The sequence below is a fragment of the Nesoenas mayeri genome (genome assembly GCF_963082525.1).
Source record: "Nesoenas mayeri genome assembly, chromosome: 11".
NCBI classification, from domain to species: Eukaryota; Metazoa; Chordata; class Aves; order Columbiformes; family Columbidae; genus Nesoenas; species Nesoenas mayeri.
The window spans coordinates 882,134-897,482 of NC_137563.1; the positions used below are offsets into that span (position 1 = coordinate 882,134).

At 42.8% G+C, this 15,349-nt stretch overlaps 1 protein-coding gene across 2 annotated transcripts in view; it reads left to right on the forward strand.

Annotated features, from left to right (window-relative positions):
- Positions 1 to 15,349, forward strand: part of MYO5A (myosin VA) — a gene marked incomplete at its 5' end in the record, with an annotated part of 80,208 nt that overhangs the window by 57,146 nt on the left and 7,713 nt on the right. The window contains 12 exons of one of the 2 annotated variants that reach the window (XM_080351161.1): positions 226 to 465; positions 997 to 1,245; positions 2,330 to 2,423; positions 3,072 to 3,220; positions 3,946 to 4,059; positions 5,902 to 6,045; positions 6,804 to 6,857; positions 7,467 to 7,694; positions 10,387 to 10,487; positions 11,035 to 11,115; positions 12,849 to 13,047; positions 14,510 to 14,584. In XM_080351161.1, coding sequence (XP_080207287.1) covers positions 226 to 465; positions 997 to 1,245; positions 2,330 to 2,423; positions 3,072 to 3,220; positions 3,946 to 4,059; positions 5,902 to 6,045; positions 6,804 to 6,857; positions 7,467 to 7,694; positions 10,387 to 10,487; positions 11,035 to 11,115; positions 12,849 to 13,047; positions 14,510 to 14,584 — 1,728 coding nt within the window. The remainder of the gene's footprint in view (positions 1 to 225; positions 466 to 996; positions 1,246 to 2,329; positions 2,424 to 3,071; positions 3,221 to 3,945; positions 4,060 to 5,901; positions 6,046 to 6,803; positions 6,858 to 7,466; positions 7,695 to 10,386; positions 10,488 to 11,034; positions 11,116 to 12,848; positions 13,048 to 14,509; positions 14,585 to 15,349) is intronic. The other variant, XM_080351162.1, reaches the window with a different exon arrangement.

Below are 15,349 nucleotides of genomic sequence, written 5' to 3' on the forward strand. Positions count from 1 at the left end.
TTCCTTTTCATTTTATTCCCTGTCGCCTTCCTTATTCCCGTCTTTTCCTCTGCTTTTTTGTTTAAATTAATTCCATATTAATTTCCTGTTACTCCTCACCTGAAGTTTCTCTGTTCAGGCTGGGGTGTCTCTGCGCGTACATGGTCTTTGCACCTGTCATTATGGAGTCTGTTTAACTGCGCAGGTGAGGTTTGCAGCTCTGATGGTGTTTTTTCCCTGCCGTAGATGCTTCGGGAGCACAAGTCTGTTATTATTCAGAAGCACGTCAGAGGCTGGCTGGCTCGCCTGCGCTACGGCAGGACCTTGAAGGCCATTGTTTACCTGCAATGCTGCTACCGGCGCATGATGGCCAAGAGGGAGCTAAAGAAACTGAAGATAGAGGCCCGGTCTGTAGAACGCTACAAGAAGCTTCACATTGGCTTGGAGAACAAGATCATGCAGCTGCAGCGAAAAATTGATGAGCAGGTAAAAGCTCCCCGGCCTCGGAGGAAAGATTTAGGAATCTTGTGTTACCTTTCTCAGTAGCACTGTGGGCATTCACAGAAAAATGCACTGAATTTTCATTGTAAGGATCAGTTTGTTCTCTTTTCTGCTGAAGAACATTAATAGAAGAGAAAGGGAGGCCACAGCAGAACTGAAGCAGTAAAGCATCCATTTGTGTCTCTCAGCAGCATGGAGAGAAAACATCTACTCCCTTAATGTCAGTGTTTCCCTGCAGCACGTCAGTTGCTCTGTTTAAGGGGAAGGTGAGGTGGTGGTGCTTGATATGTGTGGGCTCCCTGTCTGATTCGAGTTTGGGATGCTAATGCGTAGGCTTAGAGGCTGGACTGTCCTGTCATCTTGTCAGGCAATTCTGCAAAAACAGACCGAAACGTTTTTGAAACGGGGAAGCTGCTTTTTGCTCCCATGGCTGGGTGTATTCTGTAGGGAACTAGAAGGCTCCCTTAAAGCAGAACTTGTCCAGCAGCTGCTATGTTTGTGTTGTGTTTTGCAAAGAACAAAGAATACAAATCTCTGCTGGAGAAGATGAGCAGCCTGGAGATCACGTACAGTACGGAGACAGAGAAGCTGCGGAGCGACGTGGAGAGGCTGCGGCTGAGCGAGGAGGAGGCTAAAAACGCCACCAACCGCGTCCTCAGCCTTCAGGAGGAGATCGCCAAGCTCCGGAAGGAGCTGCACCAGACTCAGGCTGAGAAGAAGACCATTGAGGAATGGGCGGACAAATACAAACACGAAACGGAGCAGGCAAGTGCGCAGTCTCAGATGCATCTAGAGGTTCATGGGGGCCTGGTGCCCACTCAAGTTCTGCCCAGGCTTAACTGCTTCAGTTGTGTGGCTGATATTTTTACAGTGTTTTTAGGCCATGTTATACCTGTACAATCCTAAATAGACTTGACACCCAAATAACTCCACCTGTGGTAGAAAAATATACTAAATCTGTATATTGTATGTAAATATATGTATTCAATCTGTTTAGATTTTGATACTGAAAGTATTTGCAAATCCAAATACTTAAGCTTCCTCAATTAGTCAGAGGTAGGGCTTTCATAAAATGAAATCATTGTACCTACATAGATATCAGAAATCTGTCCCATACACAAGAACCTGCTTATATCCTACTTAATTTAAACAATTAGCCTACTGAACACATGTATGTGTGCACAGTCTGGTCCAACAGGTTTTGACTAACCCCTTATCTTTGCTTTAGCCATGAACATATGAAACTGGTTCTTTCCTGTCAAGGTTACTTGCTGATAACAGTGCAGGTTTGGAATATTGGAAGAGCCTTTCCAGCATTAGGTGATGCTGCTGTGACACATTTCAAGATCATAAGCAAAAATATTAATTGATTAAGCAAAGGGAAGGCATAGTAATAATAACCAGAGACAACTGAGGAAGTGGCAAAGCTGGGCACAGTTGAAGTGGCACAACTTTTAGACAGAGGCAAAATGTTAGATTATGGTGTTACCCAGCACAATGGAATATACAACAGAAGTACCAAATGTCTTCTGATTTTAGGAATATTTCTATTTTAAGGAATAAATTACATCTTTGGGATGTTACTGAAAAATATTATGGCGGAGTGGTGTGGTTCAAGGTAGTTTTGGCATCTAATGAGCAATGGAGTGCAGAACGTAAGGGGGAATCTGCAGTGGGACATATTTAAGACATGTAGTTGGGAAATGAAAATGTCATAACAGTTCACTGAATTCATTCTCTGAGGAAAAGTTTAAGTACTTGAACTCTTACAAGAAGAATGTAGTTGCTGTTAGAGCTACTGCTGAAAGATGAACTGCGTTCTGAGCCAAATATTTCATAATCTGTGTAGCTGGTATTGGAGCTGAAAGAGCAGAACACGTTACTGAAAACAGAGAAGGAGGAGCTGAACCGCCGCATCCATGACCAGGCGAGAGAAATAACAGGTTGGCTCTGTTCTCTTCACTCGGGGTTTCAACTTCATGTTACCTTGTAAAGCAACATTCTACTGCATAGACTGGGCTAATTTGCCTTAGTTTGCATTCCTTTTTAGTTTAATGGTTTCGTGTGTTTGTTTTGAGAACTCACATGCATTAGAATTATTTACTATTTGAGTTTCCATGAAGTCCCAATGGTCTGGGGGTCTTTTTGGTGACAGTGACTGCTACCAAATGTTTTACTTTTGAAAAGAGAGGAGAGTGTAACTCTAGATGTGAAGGCTGTGATGGAAGCAGCTGCGATGGGGAGGGTCTGTGTGCTTGAGCCATAAAGCATCTCCCATTCTGCTTTTCACATAACGCAGCACTGCGCTAGTGCCCCTTCTTCCTCCCTGCTGGAACTGCTAATGCAAGGTATTAGCAGAGTAACTAATTTGATGGAGTGAACCCTTCTGTGGTCACCACAATAGTGCTTTGGTCCTTCATGTGTTTGGCTTAATGTTTGCCCAGAAGCACTAATACCACACACCAGCTTCAGACAGGCTGTTTCACCATCTGTGCTCCTGGTGCAGACACACTCCTGCGCCTCCAGGATGGCTGCACCGCCTGGTACGTAGAGCTGGGGTTCTCATTTGGGATTCCTGTGCTTCATGGCAGAGACGATGGAGAAGAAGCTGGTGGAGGAGACCAAGCAGCTGGAGCTAGATCTGAATGATGAGCGGTTACGGTACCAGAACCTCCTGAACGAGTTCAGCCGTCTGGAGGAGCGGTATGATGACCTCAAGGATGAAATGAACTTAATGGTGGTAAGTGGCTAAACATCTGGAAATCAAACGCTGTTCACAAACGTGTTGAGGCAGAATCTCGTGGTCCAAGTTAGAAACTGATTCTGCTGTCAACTGTGTGGTGGTGACCTGTACCTGAAAAGAGAATTTGTCTGTTAAAATATTGATTCATTAGCTCAGCTCAGGCAAAACAAATACATTTAAAATTTGTGGTTAATTTTTTTAAAGATGGCACGTATGTGAAGAAGGCTAAACTTATGTTGTGGCTTTGCTAGCGACATGTGGTGTCTGCCCCTGTTTTGCCCTGAAGTTATTTGTGTGTGCCAGAGTTGTTTGTACCTCATCCATGCAATGTTAAATTTGAAGTAGTTCTATTAATATATTATGTGGCAGGAAGAAAAAATGTTCCTCAATACAATGTCTGGCAAGTTAGAGAATTGCTGCTGGTGCTTCCTGTACACCGAGCGTTTTCTTGCCCACAAAATGCTGTGGTGTTGCTTAGTTCTGGTTCCTATAGCAGCACCGGATGGTGCAGGGTGTGACCTGTCTCCATAGATTTGATTGGAGCTACATCTCCTCAGCTTCAGGTGACATGAGAGACCAGAGTAAAAAAGTCTTGTCTTATAAATTCTGATAGCCGTGAAATAACGCCAAACGTTACAAGCTATCAAAAGCTAAATTACACGTTGTGACGAGTCACAGGGAGAACTGTACAGTGGTATTGATCTGTTTCATTTGCCCTCCAGAGCATCCCCAAGCCTGGACACAAAAGAACGGATTCAACTCACAGTAGCAATGAATCTGAATATACTTTTAGCTCTGAGATCACAGAAGCAGAAGACTTACCAGTGAGGACGGAGGTAACGTTAAAAACCCCCACAACTTTTCCTTAATCAATGGTTGCATTCATCCCTATCTTTTTTTCATATGTGCTTGTGAACACCACGATCTTATATTGAGATATCTAATGCTTCAGTCCAGCTTTTTCCACTCCTATTTTGAAAACAACTCATTCTCTGCTTAGTTGTGGTCCTGTGTAAAAGGGAAAGGGTGCTTTGAATTCTTCTGTGGAACAGTAAACATAGACTAGATACTTGGCTGCCCAGGTCCTTAGCATCTGTCCAACATTACTTGCCCGTGTTTGTAAGCACATTCACCTTTTCAGCACCAAGTGGAACAGAGAAAACCGGTGAGACTTGCTGAGAAGTCTGTATACAGTACAGGATTAACGGTGGGGAAGCAGTTAGCCACATCCTTAATAACTACTTGGAGTGAGTTCCCTGGTAGACGTGAAAACCTCATGTTGGGTCATTTTTCCTCTATTTCATAGAGACAAATAAAACTCTGAGAATGCACCATTCCTTTGCATGTGCAGCCATACAAATCCCAGGATGTTTAACATTTTTCAGAAAGATGACTCTCTTGATTCAGCTAACAAATAATAAACCTGGATCATGTGTGGTGCAGCTTCACGCCTTTCTTTCTCACTCTAGTTGCCCTTTATCTGGGTTGCTTATCTCCAGTCGCCTTCTGCAGGCTGTCATTACTGGTTCAAAAGCCTCCCCAGAAAATGGTTTTCTACTATGGATGCAAATATCCTGACACATTGATGCTGCCACATATTCTGTGTGGACTCTTTCATCATTTGCCTTCCCGCTTTCATTTTTCACCTTGCACAATTGTCTCAGAAAGATGCTCCTACATTCATGAATAATCAGGAAAAGGACAGCGCAACTACATGTAATTACATGTCACGTATGAGCCAAATGTCGTCTTTTCCTTTGGCTAAATAGACTTACTGAATTTGCTGTTCTAGACTCAGTTTTGGTTCTTGGAATATAAATGAGAACAATTAACTCACACGGGACTGTGAATAAATACAGCACTGAGAAGATTAAATCTGTGTTTGTTTAACCCCTGAAGATTTCAAATTCCAGTTTGACTCTAGGCTAATGATATAGATTAATGATGCTAAACTACATTAAAAATAGTGTCCATCTCAATTCAAACCAGAAAACTCCAAGGTCTTCCTGAGCTGTTGATGTGGTTCATGACTCTTCTCAACAGCGGCCGGAGATGAGGTGGCAATGGCTGTGCCTGCTTGTCTGCTACAGTCACTCATTTTCGGATTACAAATGCTTGTCCTTACCCAGAAAATAGTGGGAAAGCTGGTGAATTAGGCCCAGAACAGGCTGCATTATTATCATAGCAAAGGGAAAAAGGCATAAAATATATCTTCTGATACCTGTTTATGTCACATGCCACTAAATTAACCTATAAATCAGCAGAGAGATTTCTTAGTAGCTGAAGAACTTAGTGTAGAAATAATTTAAAATGAAAAAAGGCTGTATTACAGTTGTTTCCAGGGAGTCTAACCACAGGCTTTTTCTCTCCTTTCCCCCTCCAAACAAGTAAGAATAAAAGGTATGCCTAATTACAGACCTCCTGCCTGCTAGGTAGTCTCTAGCGCTTTCTTTTGCTAGCCTTTAGGCTTAGAAATGCTTTGCACTAGTAGATCCTTTTTAAAATAGCATTTGACAGCTGATGAAGTGTTTTAGCTGCCCATAGTCAGCTCTCAGAATGAAGTCACGTTGCCGCGTTCCTGTCTCCCCAGTCTGCCTCCCGTCCGTACTCACCGTCGTGCTTCCTGGCCAGGTGGAAGGGGAATATTTCTTGACCTCCTTCTGTTCTTTCTGAAGCAGGAACCAAGTGAGAAAAAGGCCCCGTTGGACATGTCTCTGTTCCTCAAGCTGCAGAAGCGGGTTACGGAGCTGGAGCAAGAGAAGCAATCCCTGCAGGATGAGCTGGACAGGAAGGAGGAACAAGCTCTCCGTGCTAAGGCCAAGGTGGGCGCCTTCTCGCTGACAATGCTGACACCAGAGTGTCCCTTCTTGTGAAACAGGAGCTGTGTGAACGCTCACTGGCTTTCACTAAATCAGTATCTTCCTCTAGTACTTGCTTTATTTAACAAGTTTTATGCCTGGGGCTGGTTATTTAGTTTTCCAAGGTCCTGGAGGTCCTCTGATGGAACTTAACAAGAACAAAAAGTGCTTAGGACTTGGCTTAAAATTGAAACAAAACCAAGGCTGTACTTATTAACTAAAAGCAATATAGAAATTCTACTTAAATGATTGGACAGAATGAGTAATTGTTCATTTGGGCAGAATAAGGAGGTTTTCAACCAGAACGCAAAACCAAAGCACAGGGATTAGACACGTTCAGCAGATGTTGTGGGAAGTTCTTCTCTGATTTGGTCTCCTCAAGTATTTATAAAAATCTGAAAATGGTTTTGGCAATTGTTTCTTATTATTCTTGCACCAGTGAATTTCTTGATCATCCTGGCATTCATCCTGCTCTGTTTTGTTACCAGTGGCAATAGCGTGATTCGTACGTTATTTTATTTATATTAACCAATTATGAGTCATAAATTCATAAGGAAATTAAAGGAGACAATGCCAGTATTCAAACTAAACCACTCAGCAGTACCAGGATATTTTCCAGTTTGGTAGGAAAATAATTCCAGCTCCTTTTCCTGCCTCAACTAAATTAAAGAACAGAAAGGACTGGGTTTGTATTTTTCACACTTGTCTGTGTTCTTCCATAGGAGGAGGAAAGGCCTCCCATAAGAGGTGCAGAGTTGGAGTACGAGTCGCTCAAGGTAATTCTACAAAGGATGTTTTGGTTATTTTCCGGTGAGAATGTTGTCGCCAATTGCATGTGGTGGCGTAGCGAATGACCCCAGCCCTCCTGTTCCAGAGTGTTTGCTGGGGAAACTAGAACAAAAATTCCCCCACAATCTTTTTATTGTAGGATTGTCCTTCTTGGTGTTGAATGTGTGGCTGTGGCTGCAGAATAAAAGGAGCCCCTGAACCAGGGGGAGTTCCATGCCTTGGACCATTAAAGCTACCAATAGTTCCTAATATCACTGAATGATGCGGAATCTTCTTAGCCTGCTGACCAGTATTCCTTGTGAAGTTAATTTGTTTTGTGAAGAAGAGAATAAGAGGAAAAAAAGATTGGTAGTTTTTTCCCATGAAATCAGTATGATTCGTGCATATTTGTTCTGATTTTGCTCTTCAGACAAGTTAGCCCTGTCGGTGGAATCCTCCCAGGCACTATTCTTCGCAGCCAGGAGGCCAGGGATATGGGAGACACTGATCTGTTGTAGTTACTCATTGTTTTTACTGCTTCTATCCCTAGTTTGCACCTGTGGTTTATAGGCACGTTGGAAGCTGCCGCGTGACAGAACTGTCCCTGTTTCTTGCAGCGTCAAGAGCTGGAGTCTGAGAATAAAAAGCTGAAGAATGAGCTGAACGAGCTGCAGAAGGCCCTGACCGAGACGCGCGCTCCAGAGGTGACGGCTCCCGGGGCCCCCGCCTACCGAGTGCTGCTGGACCAGCTCACTTCGGTGAGTGAGGAGCTGGAGGTGCGCAAGGAAGAGGTGCTCATCCTCAGGTCCCAGCTCGTGAGCCAGAAAGAGGCTATTCAGCCCAAGGTAAATGACCGTCGGCAGACGCACCGCGTAGTAAAGGGTCCCCGCATCACTGACCTGCTTTGTTTAATTGAACAGTGTGCGCCAAAAGGCACAAAAAAGTGGTCTTGGTTTGGAAGCCTTTCTAAGTGTAATCCCCTGATCCATTGTTAGTGCACATATTGCAGCCATCCGGATTGGGAGAGTCTGTTAACGAACCAATTTGGGGTTTGTCTACCAGCGTTCCTATAAAGATACCGTACTGGTCACAGCAGGCGGGCAGGATGATCACAATGCAGAAATAAATCTCCTTTGGAGCAGTATCGTTTCTGCAGTGAGTATGCAGTTTGACTGGAAAATGTATTTAGGGTTTCTTTTTAATTAATGGTTCAGTAGGACGTACAAGGAACAATTTCTTCTAAATCTATAGATGATTCCAAATAAATAACATTTCATAAAGATGACCTACAAAGATAAACTCCATGTTATTGCTTGGTAGGTGCTATGTGGTTTTGTTGAGGAGAGTAGATTACAACCACTGAAATGCATATCTACTAAAGAGCTCTAATTCTGGTGAGACACTTAGAGAAGTAATAGCTTTGAAAATGAGAGTCATTCAACCCGAAAAGGTATCACATCAATCCAGGAACTAGTCATTTCCGTTGAACGGAGCTCTCAGGTGTTCCACAGCTGCAGCAAGGAAGGAAGAGATGTGTTGGCTTTCCTTTGCTGCTGCTAAGGTACGGTTATATTTGTCCTAAGTAAATTTTGTGATGCATGAAGGTGTGCATATCTTGTTTCAAATGATTCATTTTAATGCAAACAAAACTCATTGTTCTGTAATATTTACAACATTGTAAATAAGTATTTGAACAGTAAATCCTTTAATAACTTATTTTCAGCAGTGGTGGGGTACGAGTGTTGCTTTTCCAGCAGTGTAGGGGCCATGTGAAGGTGGGCTGTGGGATGGCGAGCAGCCGGTTTGCAGATAGCTTCTGCTGCTCGCTGGACAGCTGCGGCACAGACGGGTTTCTGTAATGATCTGTTTTTCTTCTTTCTTGCCTGCCAATTCGCTGGCCAGGAGGATAAGGTACACGTTTTCTTCTACGGTTATAAATCAGAACTCTTAAATGCTGAAAAAACCTTTAACAATACTTGAGCTGTCATTTCCCTGCCTCTCATGAGTAACCTACGTGTATTTAAAGTTGTTCTTGCACTTTACTTTGCTGTTATTGAAGAGCCTTCCTCATTATCATGTGTCCCCCGTCCCTCATCTTCCCGGTGTGCACAAGTTATTTCAAAACAAGCAGAATTAGCAATTCTGGACTGTTGGTTTGTGGTAACCAGAACTGAAAAGGAAGATGAAGGAATTGGTGTGGTCGGCTCGGTCAGTGTGTCTGGCTGAGTGCGTTAGGAGTGAAAGAGCAGCACTGCGATTCAGGAGTCAGGTCTCTATTAACTTCCAAAATCCATAATTTCCACGTTTCACACACACACAAAAAGGATGTGGTATGAAAAACTGCCTTACTTTATAGTGTTTGTTACCGCTGGCATGCAACAAACGATCAGACTCGTGTTGTGACTACTGATGTTAGACAGGAGCTGCTGAATGTTTGATTAGAAAATGTAGTTGAGCGTTTAGTGTTTAGAGTATGAGAAGCTGAAGTAACTCTAAATAAAGGCTGTTCAGTAGTAGAGCTCCAGCAGGTAGGGTATTCTTGAAGGTGTGACAGTAATTATCATTTCTTTCCATCAGCAATGAAGTAATAAATCTGTTCAGCCTGCTGAAGCCTGATGGATTGCCAGGGGAGATGAGTAGCAGAGAAATCACAAAGATCTCATAAGGATGTTGCACATAATTCTGTGAGGATCTCATATTGGTTTTCCTATTAGATAATACAAGCCATACCAGGCATAGAGACCTAGACTCCAAAACTTATAATATCCACTAAGTTGTTATTGTAAACACGGTGCAAAATGTTACTCGGGAGAATAGCATCTGGTGGTTTGTCAAAAAGAAGGTGGAATTCCGCTCTTCTGTTCATTGGAGTCCTGTGGTTCCAGTGTCAGTGTTTCACTGCGGTCACTCAGACCAGACGGGCCAAGGTGACTGGAAACACCTCTGAAGTGTTTTCAGTTTTACTGAAGAAAAAGCAAAAGGGCCAATGCAAACATTCAAAACTGGAATGATATTTGATGATGGTGGTACCTAACTTCAAATATCTCAAGCCCTTGTAAATTATTTCCTGCTTGGCCAGAATACCTAAATATACAGAGTGAGGAATGGATCTTCTTTATGAGACTGGAAAGACTACATGTAATGCTGTGGTTAAGAAATATTAATAGAATTAAGCTTGCAAAATTATGCTTCTTCAGTTTTAGCATTAGCTGTTCCTGGTGATTTGAAATAAATGCTAATTCATAGTTTTGTGAAATCTATTTTGTTGCTTTTACATAATGAACAAATGAAAAGAGGTAAACACGTGTAGCTGCTTGTTAGACAGACTGATACTGGACCGTGCTGCATGCTTTCATTTTAAAAGAAACACCAAATGGACATAGAAATGATGGACCAACCTCCTGCTCAGGTACCCACACTGATTATAATGTAGGGACTCAAGGATTAGTGTTCCACGTGGATAAAGTGACAAAAACGTAGATTCCAAAAACGATTACATTGTTAAATTTACCCTGGAAATCATCATTCTTGTTGCAGAATACCATGACAGACTCTACAATCCTCTTGGAGGATGTACAGAAGATGAAGGACAAGGGAGAAATAGCACAGGCGTATATTGGACTGAAGGAAACAAACAGGTACAAGTTCTCTTTATTGAATCTGCGATGGGTTGGGGGCTGCTGTGACACGCTGCGGGTGTTGTACTCAGTAACTGCATTCATGTAAGTCTAGATACTTAGAGAACACTTATAGTTTGAGTTATAACTTGATTTGATTAGTAAAATTGCTGTATGCAATATTTGAAAGGATCACAAAACAGTGAGGAAATACAAAATCAAGCTTCCTGGATTTACATCTTCTTAGTCTTTAATTGCTACGTTGCTCAAACTGGGCGCCATTCCCCATGCTGCTCCTACTTCTTGTCCAGTGGTTGTCACAATAGTCTGTCACAACACACTTATCATAACAGCATAAAATGCTATAACCAGTTGGGCTAACACAGAGAGCTGAATTTCGTCATTAAGAAGATATACGTATAAACAAGAGAAGTAACTTGCGAAGTTGTTTTAGAGCGTTGTTTGTTTCTCTTTTATAGTAACTGTGATTTAGTGTGTAATGTCCTTACATGTCATCTCATCACCATCACGTATCTCTCTTGTATTTTTTAACAACTTCCCTTGCAAGGCAATGTCCCCAGGACTATCATATGCTGAATGAGGACGGAGAACTTTGGCTGGTTTATGAAGGGTTAAAACAAGCCAACAGGTTACCAGACTTCTCAGAATTATCTTTTCTTCGTTTACATCTTCTTTCCTAGCTAACCGTGCCCTTGCTCTGGGTTTGCTTCAGCTACCGTATTCCTATTGCTTTAACAGAACAAAAATTGTCACAAGTTTTACGAATTAAAGTTTCCTCAGGCTTAGTTCCCAAACCTTTCTATTCGTCCAGTTTTATCATTTTAAAAGTTAAGATGGTGGCAACAACTAACACATAATTCATAAAACCACTTGCACAAAAATAGACCGTGAAATACCAGAAGCTCCGCAATTGACAAAGTTTTGTAGCTGTGTCCGTTTTGTCTGCCTTGGTGTCGAGTATCAAAATCCATGTTCCTTACAGTGTTTCAGCCTGAAGAAGTGGAATCATTTTAGTAATAAAACTATTGTTTGAATAGCTTCAGCACACTCTCTCAAACAGTTCTGGGTCTTGCTGTCCTTGTTGCGACTCAGGTTCAGTAAATTGAACATTCTTCTCCCGTGTCTTCTGTGCCAGATTCCAATGTAAGATGCCTGGGCAGGACACGCCGTTCTGGGTCCGTGTCCTGCGTGTGTCCCAGGCTTCCAAACGCTTCCTAGTCCTGCACTGGCAATTAATTCCATAGACCAGCAGTGCTGTTCTTCTTCAATGTACACGTTCGGTAGTGGTACCTTATGGAAGGAGTTATTTTGCAATGAATGCTACTAACTAAAGTCTCTCCGTTTCTTGTACTAACCAATTCTACACCTAACGTTGTTTTGTGAGCCCGGGGAGATCTAACTTAGAGCAAGTGTTTTGCAGCGCAGGGTGTGAGAGTGTTTGCCCTGTGCCTCTTGTTTCTTGTCCTTGCGCTGTAGAAACAAGAAGCTTTATATTAAATGGAAGAGCAAAGCAGGTAAATAACTATTTGCCCTTTGCATGCTTGAGCAGTCTAGTTACTAATAAATGTGTCTGCCTTCTGCATATTTAAACCCTGAAAGGTTGTCTAATTGCACACTAGCAGTCACTAGTAATGGCCTTTCCTGTGTGTGTGGATGGACGAGCGGGTGAGTCAGAGCCTTGGGCAGCGCGTCCCCAGCAGGAGCAGATCCCGCAGCACTTACCCCATTTCACATGGAAGAGCTCGAGACGTGCCGTGCCCAAGGGAAAGAGCGAGTCAGGGTAAAACAGAGCTCCCGCATCCCAGTCCTGAGTTGGCTCTGTTGTTAACCTCCACCGCACTAATGACAACCCTCCGCAAAGCGGTTTAATGTAAAAATAAAGATTATTTATGAGCATCTGCAACCAAATGGTTTCTGACTGAACAGAGTTAACTCTAAAAAGATACTCCTTTTTTAATATTGCACAGCCCTAGTTTAAGTGAACACACTGTCGTCTTCATCTTTGGTTTGACTTGAGAGCTAAAACCTCTTTAAAGCCCCTTTGAAAAGCAGTGACACTCTGGGGAGAGTTAGCAGCACATTTCTCGCCACATGTTCTCGGTGGCATCATATATATGTGTTCAATCACAAAGGAAATGCAAAGGAGTGTCACAATTAGTTTCTCTCCAGTTTTTGATCATGTAAGCTTAATTTAATTAGAAGGCATACTGAAGGGTTTAAAGAGTTCTCTGCCTTTTTCATTTTCCTTTGCAAGCCATGGCTAATTGTTCCTGAGCAGCAGCTAAAGCTTTACGCTCCCTCTGAGAACTGAGGATGGGACTTTCCAAGTGTGTTCACGCAACTGTTGCTCAACCTCTTTAGGCTGCTGGAGTCGCAGCTCCAGTCCCAGAAGAAGAGCCACGAGAACGAGCTGGAACTGCTGCGAGGTGAGATCCAGGGTCTGAAGGAGGAGAACAACCGGCAGCAGCAGCTCCTGGCGCAGAACCTGCAGCTGCCTCCCGAGGCGCGCATCGAAGCCAGCCTGCAGCATGAGATCACCCGGCTCACCAACGAGAACCTGGTAAGGGACCGTGCGCACGAGCAGCCCGGGGAGCCGGGAGACTTGCTGCCCCTGCAGGTTCTTATCAGTTTTCAGATGGCAGCCTCCTGCAAAATTTGCATGAGTGCACTTGCTTTTGGTGGGTAACCTAGTGGGAGAGGTTTGTGATTGCTCGGGAAGCATTACAATTGCAGGAAGGTGATTTGAAGCTTGTGGCGTGGAGAAAGCTCGTGGATCCTAGCTTCCAAGTGATGAGTTGAATCATTGTTAAATAGAATGATTGATATCCAGGGAACTCACAAAAAATATTAGTGCCAAGTACTGATGTTTCTTCTGAAATATATTAGTTTATTGATTTTGTTGAAAAACTCTGATGTAGTTCTTCTGTTATTTGATGTCACTTTCCCCCTGTGTTTTGAGCTCTGGTTATCCAGTGTGTTCTGAAGAAAGAAAGAGTTCCAGAAAAAGAAACCTGGTTAGAAGTCACTTAGTTAATGACTGGTGTTCCTTGTTTACTGCACATTTGGTATGAAGGAAAGATCGGGTGAAGCTCCTTACCTTTCCCTGCAAAGGAGCATGTTCATCATGCGCAGGCTCGTTCCGTTCTCAGGGATGTTTCCAAAGAGTCCCGTGTTGGAGTATCATTGGCTTATTGCTGTTTGTTGGGATGGGGAGCCATGCTGCTTCAGGAAGAGAAGCCGTTTGAGTGTCATTGCTTCCTCTAAAAGAGCCAAGGTTTGGTCTTTCTTGCCTATGTGTGATACAAGAGTTACGATGTCGGGCTCTTGTCTCAGTACCGAAGATTTTGAGGAAGGCATCAGTTAATTCAGTGAATAGATCTTAGGACTGATTCAAGGTATGTCAGGGTTGCCTCCGCAGCAGGTGTCTCCCACTGCCCAAGGTGAATGGCAAAATCTCCATCTCTGGCAGCTCCCTCCTGCTGCTTACTCATCTGTTGGGATTTTTAGCCTTTTTCCCCCCAAGAGACCTACTCATCACATTCTGTGTTCCCAAGACAACACACAGTCATGTAATTATATCCCAGAGGAGCTCTCTTTATTTTCAAATACAGCAAATGTAATTTTACTTGTTAAATATAGACTCATTCATTAGGATTTCAGTTCTGATGTTTGAGCATTACGAGTCCACTTCAAGTCAGCAATATGCTGCTTTTCCACTCCTAGCCCTAGAGTAGAAATAATTTAGAGGCTTTCCAAACCTGGTATTAGAATTGCAGTGTTCGCTGCAATCCCATCTCGATTAGCATAAGAAAATGGGCTGTCCGGGTTCTCACAGAGGTTATGTTCCAGGCTTTCACATGCTGGTACTGCCAGCTGTGAGTGAGCACCACACCTAAGGACCAGACGGCCTCAAAATGAGAGGTTCTCCAGCTTGTTTTGATCTGATGTCATGTATATAGTGCTTACTGAAATATCAGCATCTCAAAGGCAGGGGAAAAACGATCCTGTACCTGTTTTTACAGTTTTATGAGGAGTTGTATGCAGATGATCCCAAGAAGTATCAGTCGTACCGGATTGCACTTTACAAACGGACACTTGTATGTAGATGACGTGACTCCTGTTTCGCTGTTGTCTCGCTCGCTGTTTCGGGAGCACTAATTGAAAAGCAGGCGGCCTCTCTTTCTCCCTTTCAAAGGAAATCCCTGCAGAGCTTCCCCGTGCCAGTTCCTGCCCTCACTGCTGCTTCGTCAGTCTCAGTGTCCTCTGTGTGATCTGTGTCTCTTTCTGATGCACAGTTCTGTTACTAATACAAGCCTTGCACTGTGACTGAAGCAGGGTCTGTTTGAATACGACTTAATGCCGCCCTGAAAAAGAGCTACATGATGCAAAATATGACAAATTTTCAGAACAACTCTGTGCTTTGAAACTTTGATACATTTAAATTCAATTCAGCAAAGCAGAGGTGCGATGATGCAGGTGACTCCTGAAGGTGAGTGATGCCCAGTAGCCTGAATTTCTTCACAGATCTCTTCACAGTGGTATGAATAAATCTATCAGAATCAAAACACAGAACCTTTTAAGATTTTTCAAAAACACGCAGTCTGAAGGATAACATTGGAAATAATACTATATTTCCATAATAATTAAAGCTATCAAATTGAGATAGCACCATATATAATCTTGAAAGAATATAATTTATGAGATTCCAAACCTTAATGAGATGTGAAATGTGTTCTGTTCGTTTAGAGGAACCATAGAAAGAACTTTTCTCCTCCTCACATATTTATTGTTCAGAAATCATGTCCCTTTACTGATATTTTCAGAACAGTTTGTTGGACTCACGTGTGGTGGGGTTTTTTAAT